The sequence below is a fragment of the Chanos chanos genome, chromosome 6, assembly GCF_902362185.1.
Source record: "Chanos chanos chromosome 6, fChaCha1.1, whole genome shotgun sequence".
In the NCBI taxonomy this organism is placed as follows: domain Eukaryota; kingdom Metazoa; phylum Chordata; class Actinopteri; order Gonorynchiformes; family Chanidae; genus Chanos; species Chanos chanos.
The window spans coordinates 47,516,438-47,536,366 of record NC_044500.1 but is presented as its reverse complement, the minus strand read 5'-3'; the positions used below and the strand labels follow the sequence as shown (position 1 = coordinate 47,536,366).

The following is a 19,929-nucleotide window of genomic DNA, read 5'->3' as shown; positions in this document are numbered from 1 at the left end:
TTTCCCAAACTCTTGTTGCCTAAGATTATACATCTGAACTCCGACAGGCACTGAAAGGAAACCTGTCTCCTCTCACCATTTAACGAAGTGTACTACAACCTGAGAGGGTTTCCTTATGGAGGGTGAGCAAAGTCAGAATTGTTTTATTATCTGGAAGAGGGAATGTAGTAAATAATGAGAGTTATTTCCTTGTTTGTTGCTTCTGTATGAGTCTGGCCCTGCGCTCAAAGCGGCAAATCGCCAAGTCGCTGTGTCGCTGACACGTGTAGCAAGCTTGTGGGAGTTGCTAACATAGTTTTGAGGAAATGGTCTACAAATGTATTGACAAGAGATGCATCAATTTTCCTAAAAAAAAAATTAAATGGTGATACATATTATAATTATATATATTATATGTTATATTTATTTAAGTGCTATATGTATATCATCTTTCTTTATTCATTGTGGAGTTGTATGGCCTATTAATATATCGCCAAATGTACGAGAACAAATCAGGTGCAATCCCGCACAAAATATGTTTATTTTCCTAGAAATAGTGTGATCTTGCTTCAAACACTACCCTTTCACCATGGAATGCAAAGTAGCCTTCACAATCGCCGCTTTCCATGCATGGACATAACATTGGGAACCAAAATGCTAATAAAGGAACTAAGGTTTAAGAAAAGTCCCACAGCGAAAGAACATAAGAGGAACACATCTGCCCTCTGACAGGCTGTCGCTCGACTCTGTTGCTGCTCATTCACATAAAGTTGAACGTTGCTTAACTTTTTTTTTTGTCGTAGGGATTTTGTCGCCAGGAGCGTAGTTGTGCTGTGTCACTCAGTGTCACCTAGTGACCATTGGAAATGAACGGCGTTGGGAGTAATGTGTCACTGTAATTCCACCACTTTTGGCGGTATTGAGTAATGTAACTAATTACCTTCTCAAATTAAATAATGCAATTACAATTACTGAACTGTAAATGGGCTCATTACTCGTTACTTTTGTCTTGCATGAAAATATCAATGGACAACTGAAGACTATAGCAGACAACTGCAGCCTATTCCCCCAATTTCCTGTTTATGATTTAATGTCACAAGACCTGACGGTGGTGCAATCAATGAGTGAATCAATCAGTCACCGTTTGGCAACATGAGTGAGCTTACTGTCTTGGAAATATGGACATTATCTCCCCCCCCCCCCCCTCCTCAAGATCAAGGACAAAATATACTGGTAAGTCGTAGTCTATGTGCAGGTGGGAGAACTTTATCCACATCAAAGAATAACAATTCTAATCTTCTGAACCACCTGGTAAAACAACACGCTCCTACAAAGCTAATTGCGAAAGACCCCACCACTAGCACCGCTGACTGTCAAGGTTGCAAAGGGTAAATCTTTTTCTTCTTCTTTTTTATTTTGTTTTTTGTTTTTGTAATTCAGTGGTAACGTTTATGTTACGTGTGGCCTCTGTCCCCTGTTGTGTTTATGTATGATCGAATAGTAGCCATACAACCTGACTTGGTAAGGTTGAGTAATGTATTTTAGTAAATATTGCTGCAAGCAGCAATGAGGGGGCCAAGCATGCTGAAGCAATTGCTCCTCTAATTAAGGAGCATAAACATGTGTTTCCTTTTTATAGTGCTCCCAAGGGGAAAAATTGGGCATTTTTTTCTATACTCCCTTTAGGTGGGGTCTTGAGTCAGTCTACTAAGTTTGGTCAAAGTGTTGCTGAGATATGGGCTCACTCCCTGTTTGGCGCCTTCACTGCCGATTTTGATTAGCTGTTATGGTCGAATGCTTTGGAAAATTAAAAATACACCTATAACTTTTGTGAGGTTTAGTCTAAGGATCGTCGTTGACAAACTTAGTGAAGATTGGACGAAGTTTGTCCATGGAGTAAAGAAAAAAACCCCACTTTTCTAATAAAATCCAAAATGGCAGAAAATCCAGTGTGGCAGAAACTGACGTCATTCGGTGTGATGAACTCATCTTGATGCAAAGAATCCAGCATCGCCTCATTTTTGAATTTTCCTCGTATGGTTCAAAAGAGTCTTGTGTGAATGTGCCTCCAACTTTGGCCTGGATAGAATCAGGTTAGAAGTCCCAATCAATGTGCCAAATTTCACAACTTTTACCAAATTTCACAACTTTTTCATTCGTCCCAGTCACCATAGGCTTTTTAAATAACTCAATGTGATTTCTAGGCTTTGGTTATTGCCTTTTGCTTTATTTTTTAGGATTTTTATGGACTTTTATGTTGTTTTTATCATTTATTTAATCATTTATTTTTTATATCGTGTATTTTTTTCATATATAGTGTGTTTTTTATTGTCATCTGATGTTGAGTGGATACTGCTGTTTGCACAACAAATTGCCCCTCCGGGACAATAAAGATATCTTTGATCCTTGAAACAGTTCTAGGGAATCACATAATTTCCTGTTGATCAACTTTGCCCTCGTGTACAATTGCAGAACAGGAAATGGCAACAAGTACAGACCTCAGGATCAAAAAAAGCATGACTTCAAATGACAATCGTGTCTTTTTTTTACCAAAGATATGAAGAGGAATGAACGAAAACACGTGTTTTCTTATTATAGTGCCCACGGGTGCTAAAATGGGGCAATATTTTCTGGACTCCCTTTGAGCGGAGTCTTGAGTCAGTCCACCAAGTTCGGTGGCAAAACATCAATGCGTTGATGAAATATGAGTTCACTTCGGTTTCGGTGACTTCGCTGGCGATTTCGACTGGCTGTGACATATGAACACTTTCAAAAATCAAAAATCAAAAGAGTATCGAGCAAAAACATCAAAGCATATGCACTATACATCAAAATGTTGATGAAATATGAGTTCACCTCTGTTTTCGTGACTTCGCTGGTGATTTCGATTGGCTGTGACAGACGAACGCTTTTGAAAATACACAATCCATCTGATAACTTCTGTGAGGCTTGGTCTGAACATTGTTTGTGCCAAATCTGGTGAAGATTGGACAAAGTGTGTCTGAGGAGTACTGAAACATTCCTCTTTATAAAATCCAAAATGGCAGAAATTCAATATGTGTGTGTTGAACTCGTCTTGATCCAAGGAACCTCAAGGAACGGTACCTCATTTTTGAAAATCGGGCAAAAAGTTCAAAAGTTATGTGCATAAATGTTCAACTTTGACCCTTAAGTGGCGCTGGAGCGCTCGAGGTGCAGACATGAAACTTGGTGAAAAGAGTCAGGGAACTGTCCCCAATCAGTGTGCCAAATTTCACAACTTTTTACCGTAACCGTTCAAGGGGCTGCCATAGACACCCTCGCCAGAAGAAGAAGAAAAAGAAGATGATGGAGGGAAGGTAGAAACACAATGGGTGACTGTGCAGCTGTGCTGCTTTGGCCCCAATAAATGGTGAACATTGTGGAAGTCCCAACACCAGTGTGGCTGTGAGTTTTTAACTACCATCTTCTTCGAGCTACCTCAGCCCAACAAAGAAACACAAACCCAAACTGTTACGTGTTGTCCCATGCCATGTCACAGCAACACTAAAATAGTATAGCTACATATGCACTGATAAGAGAACTGAGGCAAACATTCAGAAGTAACACAAAAGTTACTTTCCCTAGTAACTAATTACTTTTATATGCAGTAATTGTAGTAAATCAATTACTTTTGAAAGAAGTAACTAGTAGCTGTAATTACAAATTTTCAGTAACTTGCACAGAACTGGAAATGAATGACTTCCGGTTGCTTTGTTGCTTGTTGAGAGAGACAAACACACAGAGAGAGAATACTGTGATATCATAGTGTCGTGAATATATTGGGATTCTCAGAAGTGTAAACTAATGTTAAGCAGCTACATTTTTTCTTCAGTTGTACTGCATAAAAGTATCACTGGACAAGGTCAGAGGCACCGTAAAGTGCATGGTTAAACAATGATCAAACATTTTTTGTACTGACATGTTTTTTTTTTTTATTTGTTTGTTTGTTGTTCATTGAAGTATTAGCTCGGTTATGATTGCATGATTTCATTGCCTGTGTTTTTTCCATCCTCAAGTTTTGGGCCATATTTAAAAGTTTAAGCAACACTGCATAATGGAAAAGTGTGAACTGCTATGGTGTAAAACAGTGGTGAATAGCAAAGTTTAGAAGGTTCTAGGACAGGAAACATCTTGACCTTGGTATACTGACACATCAGTTCTTATTGTTTTATGAATGTTTTGTTTGGGTTTTTGTGGAGCTCAGGAGGAGGAAGTTCAAACGCGCGCACACACGCACACACTCCCTCTCTCTGCTGGTCAAATAAACTCACACAGTCACAGAATGTTAGTGCTATCACAGTAGCAGTCATTTGTCATTTTAGTCAGAACTCCTAAAACAGAAATCATTAACAGAGTTCACTGGATTCACTGGAGGTGTAAATGTAGCAATAATACTGATGACACATGACACTGAAGAGAAACCAAGAGGTTTTATAGGTCTCAAACATTTTACACTTTTAAAATCTGTTTTATATATATATATAACCTGTATTCACCCCTGGAACTGTGTGACTGTGACGCTCTCAGGGGTCAAATGTGACACCGATCTCTGAGGGCCACTGACTCAGACATTTTAGTCTTTACAGATTCCTGTGAATTTAGTCATTGATATCAATATACAAAATGTTCTCTGGCTTTATATGTGACAGAATGTGTTCTGCTGTGCAAGACAATGACAAAAATACATAATGGGAACAAGTCAATATTCCAACCATTTTAATGTGAGGAGAATCACTCATATACAGTAATATTCACTGTTACATTTTACATTAATTATCCCTCAGCAAAGATGAAATAAAGCCCCATCTAACGAGAACAAGTCATTTGCTAATGTATAAACAAACCACAAATTGCCTTTATTCCTTTTATGTAATCAATTGGCAATAGCATTTATACCTTTTTCATTCTGTCTTTTCCACAGTGGAATGAGAGAGGGTAAATTATGATGTACTTTTGTTAACATAACCGTAAAAAGTATCCACAAATTCACATTCATGTTTAAAGTTATCATATGGTGCCAATATTTCCTGCTAATTAGGCAAAGAGCAAAAAAAGTAAAGTCATTTTATGAGTGAGTTCCTAGCTAAAGATGCTACTGTATCTGATATTATCATATGTATAATTATGTCACAATAGATTTCTTCTTCCCCGTGTTCTTTTTTTTCAGTGAAAGTTTAAAACACCAGTTGGTTGCCCAAACACAAACATTTCTGTGCATTTCTCTTATGTGCATTTCTCTCTATTTGGGCAGCAGATTTGAGTGTCTCTGAGGAGTGTATGATTTTCTGAACCAATCAGTGTTGTGCTAAAGCTTCTGAACCAGTCAGTATTATACCAAAGTCTTGTTTCTGCTGTCATTACTCAGAATTTGGTTGGAACAGGAATGTCCCAGACTACAGACATGACCCAGAGAATCTCTCAGTTTGTTTGTAGTGAGGTTCTCTTGTCTGTGTGTCTTCCCTTGTCATCCACAGACTGTATATGATTGGTTCAGCCCTTAGTAAAGCCTGAGCAAGAAATATTGAGGAACAGCCAGGGCAGAAATAGCGAGAGATGCCTCTATCTAGTGGTGACCTTGTCACATTGCACCATGAGTCTTGTCCACATGTTACAGAAGATGGAACATAAAAGGTCTTGATGTGTTACGACTGTGAATGGCGTAAATGGTTTTTCTGCACAAAGTCACAAGGAAATGGTTATATTATTCTTTCTACCTCACAAAAACAGGGAAAAGACAAATGTACCCATTAATAACCATTTTTGGTCATCTTCTGAGATTCACACATATAAAGCTGGTTATTATTTAAACTTTGAATCATGAGGAGAAAGGGGGTTGTCAAATTCTCATTTTAGTATATTAGTTACGGACCAAAATTAATTAGCATGAATGTCTCCCTCTCATTAAACAGCCAATACAAGCCTGCTTTATTTCAAGGCATTTTTGATTAGAAATATCTTGTCCAGACAGTGTCTAACTTGGGGCCAGAATCAGTGTGTTTTCATATTATTAAATGTGTTAAAGTAACATGCATCAGGCGAGTATGTTACACATAATAAAACATAATAAAGTTGGTTTTATTGCCTCAAATCTCAAACACAGAGTTTTACTGTCCTGTCTCACTACATGTCTGTGTGAGAGAAACAAACTCAGCACTAGGATTAGGTATCTGTAACGAGCTCGTCTCCTCCCCTGCCGACTTCAGCCATTCAGCCATCAGCGTCGCCGGTTTTCTAATCACCGGTCTATTCACTCATCACCTGCACCTGTCGTCACTTTCATGCACTCAGTCACTCTCCTACTTAAACCCCTCTGTTCCAATTCATCACTGCGAAGTCTACACTTGCTAATGAGTCTTCTGAGCGTTTGTACTTACCTGATCGTCTGTTTGTTCTAGTTCTGTATAACCTTTGCTTATCGCAGTACCCCATTTGTTTGTTACTTTGTTGTGCTTTACCATTCTCTCATTTGTATATTAAATCCTGCTACTCTGCACTTGCGTCCTGCCCATTGGTGATTCGTGACAGTATCATTTGGGTTGGTAAAATAATACTTTTAAAACAGTGCCGGTGCCTGAATGGTGCCTGAACCAATACTTGGGAGGGTGAGGGGGAGCACAAAATGAAGGTAAACAACATTAAAGAATGGCTGTTTTAAATTTCTGAGGCAAATTTGAACTTCAAATTGTACAATATATGAACTTAACGCTTAACTTAACAATATATAAACAATACAAAACACTTAACCAATTTACATTAAAAAATTCACATGATAAATAAAACCTAACCCAACTACAATAATTTAACCCTAGATAACAGTTACAGCAATAATAACAGCAAAATAAATTTTGTGTTGGAATTCATATTCTTCAAACTCCAGCTTCAAACTTCAGCAGACTTGCAGAAATATTGTGCTATTTGATATTATTTGATAATTTGATACTGTAAATTCTCAAATAGTGTCCGAGGCCTTTATTTACCTCAACTGAAGAAAGAACCGGGTCTTTATTTGACACCGGCTATTATTAGAGACAGGCCATTATGTATGATTTGTCCTTTTTTAGTAGTGTATTTAGTATTGTAAAATTTGCTCTGCTCTTTCCAGCTCATCAGCTGAGATGTCGCTACCATACCCATGCCATCTAAAATCAGACATTTTTTCCCATCCCTGGCTTTTTCCAAGTACCATTAAGACATGCTGTTGTACGAAATTACTTACAGAAATGATGTCCCTCAATACTACTAATGGAAAGCAAGCATTCAAGAGACAAAGACAAACAGAAATACAGACCTGTGAACAATATATTAACTTAACACTTAACTTAACAGTACTGATTAAATTTCTGATGTAAATAATGCTGTGGAAATATGATTAATTTACCGCCTGAGTCTTTTTGTAATTTGTTTTTGGGTTTTCTTTCTGCTCGGTTTGTATTTGGAACCAGCCTTTATTTGTCCAAACAGGCTGCACCCCAGGCTATAATTTGAAACCCAGATGTTATTTCAGACCCGGTTTTTATTTGAGAATTTATGGAATATCCCTCTGCTTTCAAGTGTATCCCGTGCATTGCCAGATGCTTCATTAAATTTGACTTGTTTCTCCTGTGATGACTTCAATGAAGAGGCCATCCAGGATGCAAATTAACAGTTTAATCAATAAATTAACAATCAAAAATCTCATAACATCAGCTGTCTCTTTCGCAGGTTTTCAGCTCAGCTTGGATATAACAGGTAAGTAGTGCCTGTAACTTCATGTCATACCACCACGTGTGGCATGGAGTGGTACTGCAGGTAAGTATATGATAAGTATTTTAACAGGATATCACACCTCCCTTATACACAATTGTTTTTAAACATTTGTTGCACATTCTGATGTTGGAATCCTTTCGAATGACATACAGCCACAATTTAGTCCATTCAGCTTTAGGCATTTTAACCGTGTTTAAGGTATTTACTAGCTGACGGTAGGCATCTGCTGCCATCAGAGCAAGTGCAAAGTTCAGTAGCAATGGCATGTGACATGCAGTGATGCTTCTGTTGGTTGTAATGCCTGTTTTGGAGAGCCAGAGGACAAAGATTTCAATTGACAGCTCATGCATTTAGGTGGCACTGAAATCAGGCACCGAAATCTGCGTTGCAATACAGTCTGGTAGATACCGATCGTATAGGAACCGGTGCCAGTATGGCCAATATGGTTTTGGTACCCAACCCTATTCAGCACTCTCACTAATTCAGCTCTAATCCAGACTTACACATATAGTAATGCTTTTCTCCCATGGTTAAATGAACAGGTCTGGAGTCAGTGGAGGAATGAAAAGACATTGGCTTTATTCATGTGTGTAAAACACAGAAGATCTGACCCATATTCACATAAAACAAACTGTGTTGTCAGATCTCTTCTTTATGTTCTTTCATTAGAAACTTTGGATAAAACTGTCTGACAAAGTATGTACAATGTAAATGTGAAGCAGGAAGTAACTGAGGTAATTAAGGCATTAGAGAGAGAGGAAGAGTCTGTTTATGATCCTTGTTTAAATACATGTCTACACACATAGACAAACATTCAAGAGACAAAGACAAACAACAATACAGACCTGTGTATGTGTGTGTCTGTGTGTGTATGAAAGAGAGAGAAAGAGAGAGAGAGAGAGAGAGAGAGAGAGAGAGAGAGGTTGATTCAGACAGTACACACTACTGACTGTCTTGCCTGGAGTTGTAGTATGTTAATGTATTCAGCTCCATGTCAAGAAAATAAAGTAAGAATAGTAAGGATAATAAAAACAATATGTAATAATAAAGGACCTTCTTTCTCAGGCTACAGAGGTCTAACCACATGGTAATAAAAAACACAATGTGATTTAATCAGAACAAAATCATCACAGTCATTAAGAGAAACCTCCCAGCCAGCACTTCAGAGATCTCACCAGAAAACATGCAGAGAAGAATCAGAAGATGATCATTAGAGGAATCTCAGCTACAATCACAGCACTCCTTCACTACAACCTCCATTAACTACATCATGTTTGTCATCTGGAAATACAGCACAATCTTCTGATATAATAATCATAACTAGACCACTCTAATTTCATTTAAATTCTAAATTGCATTTGAATGGTGACTTTTGATCCACTATAGACCCTAAACCCAGGACAGAGGGGCTGAGTGAATGTGGTGTGGACTCTGTGGAGGAGGGTCATTGTGTCAGAGACGCTGTAGAAGGACAGAGTTCCTGCCCTGTGGTCCACATACACTCCTATTCTGGAGAAACTGGGAACTGTGGGGAGTTGAGTCTCTTCATTATTGTGTCTGAATGAGTAATTAGAGGGAGAACAGATCAAAGTCCAGGACTGATCATTAAATCCAAACCTACACTCATTACTGCGTCCTTTCCTCCTGATGCCTTTATATGACACTGATATATGAACCCCACTATTCCTACTCCACTCAGTCTCCCAGTAACAGCGTTCAGACACACTCTCTCTACACAACACCTGACACCACATATCAAATCTCTCTGGATGATCAGGATATGACTGGACTCTGTCACTGCATGTCACCACTCTGTTCTCCTCAGACAGACAGAGGTGTTTATTGACCGTGTTGAGATCCAGTGTGAGATCACAGGAATCTGGTGGAGTTGAGGAATAAAAATGGAAAAATGACAAATGAACATTAAGAAATTGTAAAGTTAAGACTTAAATTCAAATTTTGAAATCACACGCTTTTTTCCAGTCTCATCTCTTTGTCACTTATAGATAATCCTACTCATTGTCTTTTTTAAATGTATATTGAATTCCTTCACTTTTCAGGATCATCTCTCTCTCTCTCAGTCTCTCTCACTCGGTCTCTCTCTCACTCGCTCTCTGTCTCTCTCTCTACATATCCACCCCTTGTAGTTACTTTAATGTCATAAGTTATGAAAATATCACTGAGGTAAATGTGAAACACTTGAACACATACAACACATCAGAGTGAATCTCTGTCCAATAGAGGAGGAAGGATCAAAGGGGGCGGAGCTTATCTGCTTTTGTTTTATTGTGACTGTGTAATGTTTGAAAACTGTCAGCAGTCTAACAGTCATAACTGTCAACTTCACTGACCAGCTGTCACACTGTGAGTGTCAAATGTTAATTCACTTTCTATAGTAGGTAAATTATGTGCCCTCTTGTCTCTGTGTTTTTCGTCATCTCAGTTTTTTAATGACTCTCTTCTACTTATATAAACCTGGACTCTCTGTCTCTCTCTCTCTCTCTCTTCCCCCTCTCTCTCTCTCTCTCTCTCTCTCTCTCAATTCCTTTCAACAAATGTTAGTTAGTGCCATTACTGTTAGGGTTTGTGTGTGTTTGTGTGTGTGTGTGTGTGTGAGAGAGAGAGAGAGAGAGAGAGAGAGAGAGAGAGTGTTTGAGTAACTTACATTTTAAGAACTCCTCCCTGGTTTTGGGTTCAGGAGGAGGAAAGATCTTGATATTTTTCACTATAGAAACAAAAGGACTGATTATTAATCTGTTCAAATTGGAACTGATTGGAAGTTAACTGTTCAACAAGATTTCAGTAATAATATCTAATCCCCAAACCTTGCATGGAAAGTCTTTCAACCTCCTCCTTACAGAAATCCTCCAGTTTCTCTTTCAGTTGAGAGACAGATTTTCCTACATCCTCAAAAGAGAGGTGTGGACTGACAGTGATACTGAGTAAGTCTGTAGATCCAGGAGGGGCACAGAGAGATGGGAAACTCTACACACACACACACACACACACATACAGAAATACACTAGTGCAAAATTTTGTATTTTGTACAGAAACAAAACTTTATATAGCTTACAAACATTTGTTTTCCGAGGAGATTTCAAGCAATGCTAGATTCAAGGGGAGAGATCAGAGACAGAATTTTAAACACACACAGACATACACACACACACACGCACACACACACACACACACACACACACACACACACGCACGCACACAGTTGAACTCAAGAATTTATTGTAATAGAGCATTTCCTCCTCCACTGTTACCTGGAGGAAATGGATGTGATCCTCTGTGTGTGAAAGCTGCTCCAGCTCAGTGTCTCTCCTCCTCAGATCAGAAATCTCCTGCTCCAGTCGCTCCAGGACTCCTTCAGCCCGACTCAATTCACTCTTCTCCTGATCTCTGATCAGCTCTGTCACCTCACGGCGCCTTCTCTCAATGGAGCGGATCAGCTCAGTAAAGATCCTCTCACTGTCCTCCACTGCTGCCTGTGCAGAGTGCTGTTAGGAGACACACACACACACACACACATACACACACGTACACACACACGCACATACTCACACACACACACACGCACACACACACACACACAGAGGAGAGGGGTCCATTAAAATCACACACTTCACTCAGCTCTTACTCAGCCAGTCTGTTCCCTATACTGTGAGTCAGTGGGATTGGACAGTAGCCCAACACTGGACTCCTCACTGACTGACTGGAGGAGAACCCTGACTGAGCCCTCAAATGACTCCTCCAGCAGCCAGCTCTTGTCTTCTCCTCTGTTCAACACTCACCCTCAGAGACTCCACAGTCTGTCTCAGCTCCTGCACCTCCTTCTCTCTCTCCTGGATTCCCTGCTGGGTTTTCTTCAGAGTTTCTCCCAAACGCTTCTGTTACACAAATACAACACATCGTATTGGAAACATTTACACCGTAGATTTCTGTATCTAATGAATCTCTGTGTATGAACTCAATACGTAAGGGATAAGGTACAGCGAGCCGGTCATTATCGCGAAATAAACCCCAATGCAGGATCTTACATTACCCTGAAGGGCTTTATTTCGCTATAATGACTGGCTCGCTGCACATTATCCCACCTATTGCCCAGCTACTCATTAAAGAAATCATTAATTTGACACAAAATATTTATTTAAAAATGATTTCATTGATTTAAAAATGATTTTATTGCTTCCGCAAAAAAAAAAATAGTTCCATAGCAACGGTTTGTTATACGTAGCAGTAGTCTGCTATGCAGAAATAACAGACCACAGAATGCCGTAATTGACCAATCAGAATCGAGTATTCAACAAAGACGTTTAATAAAATATGATAACAAAGAACTGTCTTGATTGACAAGTTTTCACCCTTTTCTGCACTCATAAATGTAACTGTTTTTGCACTTTGGTTGTGGTTTTGAGCCCAGATTTTCTCTCTGATTATAAATTGATAACTGTAATTATAAAATTAAAATGCTGTCTATTTGATGAGTAGCCTAGAGTTATAAATAATAACTGTCATTATCATTATAACAGTATCAGTGGAGACAATCATCATGTGACTGAATTAAAAGGAAATGTGTAATTAAATACAAAGGAATGGGTATTTAACCCCACTAATGCTCTGCCTTTTTATTTTCATTTTCAATACAATCAAATGTATATAATTCTGTAGAGAGGTGAAAATTAATCAGTGTTCTCTATTCTGTTTACATAGTATAATGTAACATCAGTCACAACAATGAGAATTACTGTTTATTCAGCATTAACCAACACTCTCCACACCTTACTATTAGTTAATTACTGTGAGGAGAAGTGGCAGTAATGGGATATATTGATGTACTGCAGTGTAATGAGATGAATCTCCAGACTCAGACAAACTGGAAGTCTCTGGAGGGTCTGTGGACAGAGACACAGACAGACAGAGTCAGAGACAGACAGAGAAAGAGACAGAGAGAGAAAGAGGGGGACAGAACAGACATAAATAGATTTTGAGATTTGTTTGGTGACACTGACAAGGAAACACACACTCACACACACATTACAGTATAACCAGTGGTTTTAATGTTTTCAGCTACATATGAAGGAAGTGTATTAAAGTATTTTCTGTCTGAATGGTCAATGTCCAAATTACAGGAGAAAAAAACCTAGACAATATAAGAATGATGATTTTACTGGTCTGCACAAAACTCTCCTTCTCTGATTCAAACACAAACTCTCATTAATGGGGAGAGACTGAGATTCACAATGTGATTAAATCAGGACAAAACCATCACAGTCATTAAGAGAAACCTCCCAGACAGCACTTCAGAGATCTCACCAGAAAACCTGTAGAGAAGAATCAAACAAACAAAAACACATGGTTCATAGTCCCAATTTTGTTTACACAACACAAAAAAAAACCCCAAAAAACATTGTAATTTTAATCCTGTTTTCTTACCTTAAAAGCCTAAGTAACCACAGACATAAAGATTCATGACATAAGAAACAGACACTGCCCGACCAAAGAAAAAGTCGCCATTTGGATTTGGAGCCTGTGGAGGCAGTGTTATGATCTGGGGCTGCTTCAATGGGTCAGGTCTAGAGTCAGTAACATTACATGGCAATAAAATGAAGTCAGCTCAGTACCTTAATGTACTGAATGACCAGGTCATACCATCAATGGATTTTTTCCTCCCTGATGGCACGGGCATATTCCACGACGACAATGACAAGATTTATTGGGCTCAAATTGTGAAATAGTGGTTCAGGGAGCATGAGGAATCATTTTCACGTATGATTTGGCCAGCACAGAGTCCTGACCTTAACCCCATTGAAAGTCTTTGGGATATGCTGGAGAAGACTTTATGGAGTGGTTAGACTCTCCTGTTGTCAACAAGATCTTGGCCAAAAATTAGTGCAGCTCTGGACAGAAATAAATATTGTGGCGAATGCGCACTGTAATCAAATCTGAAAGCGGTCTAAAGAAATATTAGAGTGTGGGACTTTTTTTTTTAGCCAGGCAGTGTATACACTAATGATATTTTATAAATCTGCACTCTGACAAACATGACTCATACGTGTGTATAGTTATTTAATAAGCATAAACAAAGACTATTCAGTAAACATGTATTGATCACACTGAGCATTCAACTTCAGGACAGTAAAATATACACACCAAGAGACGTATACACTAGGCATATTTTAGAAATCTCCACTCCTGTTTATATATATGACTATATATGTGTATATTGTTCTTTATCAATTAAAAAAACACTATTAAGCAAATATACATTGATCCTCATTTGATAAACACTCAACTTCAGGACAGTAGAGTACTGGACAAAATCATCACAGTCATTAAGAGAAACCTCCCAGCCAGCACTTCAGAGATCTCACCAGAAAACATGTAAAGAAGAATCAGAGGATGATCATTAGTGTAATCTCAGCTACAATCACAGCACTCCTTCACTACAACCTCCATCCATAATGAACTACATCATGTTTGTCATATGAAAAAAGTGCAGGTTTCCAATGAATGAAGCCTTAGCTTGATGCTCTAACATCTCCTTTCATCCAAGTGCACATTCAGAAAACTATCCACAGGACCACTCAGTGAAGTTTAACTGTTTACTTTGACACACAAAATATTTTATACAAAACATTCTTCATACCAAAGTTATCACAGTACTGGACAAAACTCAAGAGAGAATCATTAATGAGAAAAAGAGACCAAGAAAAACAGGTCAAAAAACTCCACTCTACTCTTGCCTGACTCCTCTGTCACTAGAGTAACAAGAGGTAATTAAAGATGCATGTGATTATCAGAACAAACGATCAATCACCTATTCCCAAATATTACAAATGTTCTACAAATGAAATCTTGTGCATTTTAAATCATTCACATACCCTTTAAGTGCAAAGAATCAAACAATTAACTTATTCCATTACTGCAAATATGAATTGTAAATAAATCAGCTTGTAAATACTAAATCAATATACCAAATAAATTACTATTGTCTCACATTTTAACTTAAATTATTGCATGCTAATTAATTAATTAGCAATCACAACACTCCTTCACTACAACCTCCATCCATAATGAACTTCATCATGTTTGTCATCTGCTAATACAACACTGTTATTATAACTATAACCAGACATTTTATTAATTTTTATAAGCAACATAACCTCACTGTTGACTGATAACCAACCCAAAACCCAGGATAGAGGGGCTGAGTGAATGTGGTCTGGACTCTGTGGAGGAGGGTCATTGTGTCAGAGACGCTGTAGAAGGACAGAGTTCCTGCCCTGTGGTCCACATACACTCCTATTCTGGAGGAACTGGGAACTGTGGGGAGTTTAGTCTTTTTATTATTGTGTCTCAATGAACAATTAGAGGGAGAACAGATCAAAGTCCAGGACTGATTATTATTTCCAAACCCACACTCATAACCATCCCCTTTCCTCCTGATGTCTTTATATGACATTGATATATAAAACCCATAATGCCCACTCCACTCAGTCTCCCAGTAACAGCGTTCAGACACACTCTCTCTACACAACACCTGACACCACTCATCAAATCTCTCTGGATGATCAGGATATGACTGGACTGTGTTACTGTGTGTCACCACTCTGTTCCCCTCAGACAGACAGAGGCGTTTATGTGCTGTGTTGGGATCCAGTGTGAGATCACAGGAATCTGGTGGAGTTGAGGAATAAAAATGACAAATGAACATCAAGACATTTTAAAAATGAAAACTTAAATCACTGAAAACAATAAAAAACATTGAAATGAATGAAATATAATATTCACTTTATGTTAAGCCTGTGTTTCATTCTATTAAATTCAAATTTTGAAACCATACACTTTTTTATTTTATCTCAACTTTGTCACATAGATAATCTGTCTCATATTCATTTTTAAATGTAAATTTGATTCCTTCTCAGGATCATGATGACTACCAAACAGTTCCCTCTCTCTCTCTTTCTCTCTCTCTCTCTTTTTCTGTTTCTTACTGTCTTTCTTTCTTGCTTTTTCTATGTAAATCTACTCCTGCTAGTTAATTCAGTTAAGCTAATTTTAGGGCTTTATTGTCATAAGTTATGAAAATATCACTAAAGTAAAATCACTAAAGGGGGAGGGATCAAAGGGGGCGGAGCTTATCTGCTGTTGTTTTATTGTGACTGTGGAATGTTTGAAAACTGTCAGCAGTCTAACAGTCATAACTGTCAACTTCACTACTCAACTGTCACACTGTGAGTGTCAAATGTTAATTCACTTTCTATAAAAGTTTCTGTTGTCTTTTTATCTTTTTAAATTCTTAATGTCTTTCCTGTACTTAGTTAAGTAACGGTTCTTCTCTCTCTCTCTCTCTCTCTCTCTCTCTTGTCAGTTCAACAAGATTTAGTGTCAGATATGTTACCAAAGTAGATCAATTTATGACAATAAATGTAACACTGTAATGTGAGAGAACCAATAATAATAATGACAACAATAATGACAACAATAATGGCAACAACAACAAAAACAATAATAATAATAATAATAATAATAATAATAATAATAATAATAATAATTGTAGTTGTTAAGGTTTGTTGTAATCATGTAATGACTGAGCTATGAGAGTTTGCGTTTGAGCATGTGTGTGTGTGTGCGTGTGTATGTGTGTGTGTGTGTGTGTGTATATGTGTGTGTGTGTGTGTGTGTGTGTGTGTGTGTGTGTGTGTGCTACTCACATTGTAAGAACTGCTCTCTGGTTTTGGGTTCAGGGAGAGGAATGATGTCAGAGTTTGTCACTAGAAAAACAAAAGGATTCATTAGACTCATTATTAAAGTGTTCACAATAGAAAGAGAAACGGAGAAATAGAACAGAAAATACTTGAAATTAAATATTCTTTACAACACTTAAGTAACAGTATCTAAATCCTAAACTTTTACTGTAAAGTCTTCCAAACTCCTCCTTACAGAAATCCTCCAGTCGCTCTTTCAGCTGAGAGACAGAATTTCCTACATCCTCAAAAGAGAGGTGTGGACTGACAGTGATGCTGGATAAGACTTCAGATCCAGGAGGGGAACAGAGAGATGAGAAACTCTAAACACACACACACACACACACGCACGCAAACACACGCACACAGATACATAAGTACAGTCTTGATGGACAGAAACAAAAGTTTATACAAATTTTACTGAGGAGAAGTCAGTTCCTGTTATATTGGAGATCACTTTGTCCTCCACTCTTACCTGGAGGAAATGGATGTGATCCTCTGTGTGTAAAAGCTGCTCCAGTTCAGTGTCTCTCCTCCTCAGATCAGCAATCTCCTGCTCCAGTCGCTCCAGGACTCCTTCAGCCTGACTCAATTCACTCTTCTCCTGATCTCTGATCAGCTCTGTCACCTCACGGCGCCTTCTCTCAATGGAGCGGATCAGCTCAGTAAAGATACTCTCACTGTCCTCCACTGCTGCCTGTGCCGAGCGCTGTTAGGAGACACACACACACACACACACACACAGAGGAGGGGGGTCCATTACAATCACACACACACTCAGCTCTTACTCAGCCAGTCTGTTCCCTACACTGTGACTCAGTGGGATTGGACAGTAGCCCAACACTGGACTCCTCACTGACTGACTGGAGGAGAACCCTGACTGAGCCCTCAAATGACTCCTCCAGCAGCCAGCTCTTGTCTTCTCCTCTGTCCAACACTCACCCTCAGAGACTCCACAGCCTGTCTCAGCTCCTGCACCTCCTTCTCTCTCTCCTGGATTCTCTTCTGGGTTTTTCTCTGACTTTCTCCCAACTGTTTCTGTTACACAAATAAAACACATCACACTTGGCCCATTAACATGCAACTGGTTCTTGAATCATGATCATTACAACAGTATCAGTGGGGACAATCATCAAGTAACTGAAATGTAAAAGAATGTGCTACTGAAAACAAAAGAACAGGTATTTATCCCCACAAATGCTCTGCATTCTCACTTTTCTTTTTGAATATAATGAGTAGAAGGGAGTAGAAAAGAGACTCGTTCATCAGTTTAAGCTCACGTTTGTCCAGGTTAGAAAGCAGCCTAAGTATCTCTGTGCTGATCTGTTATAGTCTGGTAAGAGTTGTTTTACTCCTGTAAGATTCCATAATAGGTGTAATGATAATTTGTGAACTGATAATTTGTGAACAGGTAACAACCCGGGACCAGATGAACAACAGTAACACTGAAAACCCCTCCCACAAGATCTCATTATGGAGACCCCACAGGACCAAACAAGTAAAACTGCTTCAGCAGAAAAAAAACAGCCCCACACTCACTGACTCCAGATCAGTGTGACAGTATTGAAGACCTGTGTCATTTGGTGTTTATATGTCTTTATGGTTGGTGTTGGCTGTTCAGAGTTCAAACTTATTCTCACTCATTCAGTCAGAGAGTTATAAGACTGATATTAGTCATGACAAAAATAAACAGCTTTTGTTTTCCTAAATCAAGATGACCGTTATCAGTGGTCAGTACACATTTACACACATTCTCATTGAGCTGTAAGAGAAGTCCCTGTACATACCTGTCTTTCAGTCCTCTCTGCTGTCACTGACACTGTTTTATGGTCTCTGTGTTCATCCAACATACACAGATAACACATGAACTGTTGGTCAGTTTGACACCAAAGCTCTATCAGTTCATTATGATGAGAGCAAATCTTGTCCTGTAGTCGTGTGGAGGCTTTGACCAGCGTGTGTTTCTGGAAGGCAGGAGATTCATAGTGAGGCTGGAGGTGACTCTGACAGTATGAAGCCAGACATGTCAGACAGGACTTGACGGCTTTTTCTTTCTTCTTGATGCAAAAATCACACTCCACATCTCCAGTGTCACAGTGAGCAGGAGGAGAAGCAGCTTGGAGTCTCATCTTCTTCAGTTTCTCCACCACTTCAGCAAACATGGTGTTTTTACCCAGAACTGGTCTCTCTGGTATGAAGGTCTCTCTGCACTGGGGGCAGCTGTAGACTCTCTTCTGATCATCCTGATCCCAGTAGCCCTTAATACAGCCCATACAGTAACTGTGTCCACAGGGAATAGTCACAGGATCCTTAAGGAGATCCAGACAGACTGGACACATGAACTGGTCCTGAAATACTGAAATACTGGCCTCTGCCATTTTACTGTTCACACAATCAGAAATATTGATTAAACACACACGGAACAGGAAACAGCTCAGGAAGTATTTTCATTTCTCTGTAACTGAAACTAGCAGTGGTTTCCTGGTTCTGTGTGAGCATAAAACAGTGATGTCTTAAAGTGACAGATCACCCATAACAAAGAGACAGAGACAGAGAGAGGGACAGAGAGAGATATTTATGTTTAAAACCAGAGTCTGTCCTGAAGAAACTACTGTTTGCTATTCAAAGTAATGCCGGGCTGTCCGTCTGCTTCCCTCTACTAGTGACAAAGGACACAAACATTTAAGTTCTCGTTCAAGTTCAAGTTCTCGTTCTAGTTCAAGTACAATTCCAAGTTCTAGTTCTAGTTCTAGTTCTAGTATATTAAAGCCCAATATCAGGGAACAAAATGGAATAAATCTTGAGAAAGACCACAGAGAGAGGAGACCACTTCATGGCCAGACAGGTGTGCATCAGATGCCAACCCAGTGGGACGCAAACAATACAGATCAAATGGAAGTGAAAACATACTAGCAGACCCAATAAAGATAAAGGGGGGGGGGTGCAGGCGACACAGCCACAGCAACACAGGAAGGTGACCAGCCACAGAGCCCCCGCAGCCAACAGGACGAGGGAGATGATGATGATGAGAGGGATGAGCAGTCTAAAGGGGGGGGGGGCAGTTGCAGGATGGTGGTGGTGGGGGGGGGGGGTTGTCACCACATTCATACAAGGCAGTCATGCTCAAACATATGAGACACAGACATATGGAAGATAAGGGAGAAAAAGGAGAACATTGGTGGGGTACCAGGACTAATAGAATGAATAAAGAGTGTCGTGTGTAGACGCATTAATGGAGCAAAGCCAGTGGCTGAGTAAAAGCCCAGGAGGAGCAGGGCCAGCAGGGCATGGAGAGAAACTCAGGACACCCACCTGAGGATGGAGCCACATCCATGCAGCAATACACAGACATCAGCCACAATCACGCAGACAGAGGAGAACAGGGAAAAAGAAAAAAACAACAACATGGTGGAGATAGAAAGCAGAGGGG

At 39.2% G+C, this 19,929-nt stretch overlaps 1 protein-coding gene across 1 annotated transcript; it reads right to left on the bottom strand.

Annotated features, from left to right (window-relative positions):
* Positions 1 to 9,086: 9,086 nt before the first annotated feature.
* Positions 9,087 to 18,877, bottom strand: LOC115815496 (E3 ubiquitin-protein ligase TRIM16-like). The gene is made up of 6 exons (XM_030778449.1): positions 18,287 to 18,877; positions 17,442 to 17,537; positions 16,975 to 17,208; positions 10,572 to 10,731; positions 10,412 to 10,471; positions 9,087 to 9,625 (listed from the first exon to the last, which is right to left on the bottom strand). The coding sequence occupies exons 1-6, from the start codon at positions 18,875 to 18,877 to the stop codon at positions 9,087 to 9,089; spliced, it is 1,680 nt and encodes a 559-aa protein (XP_030634309.1).
* Positions 18,878 to 19,929: the final 1,052 nt, after the last annotated feature.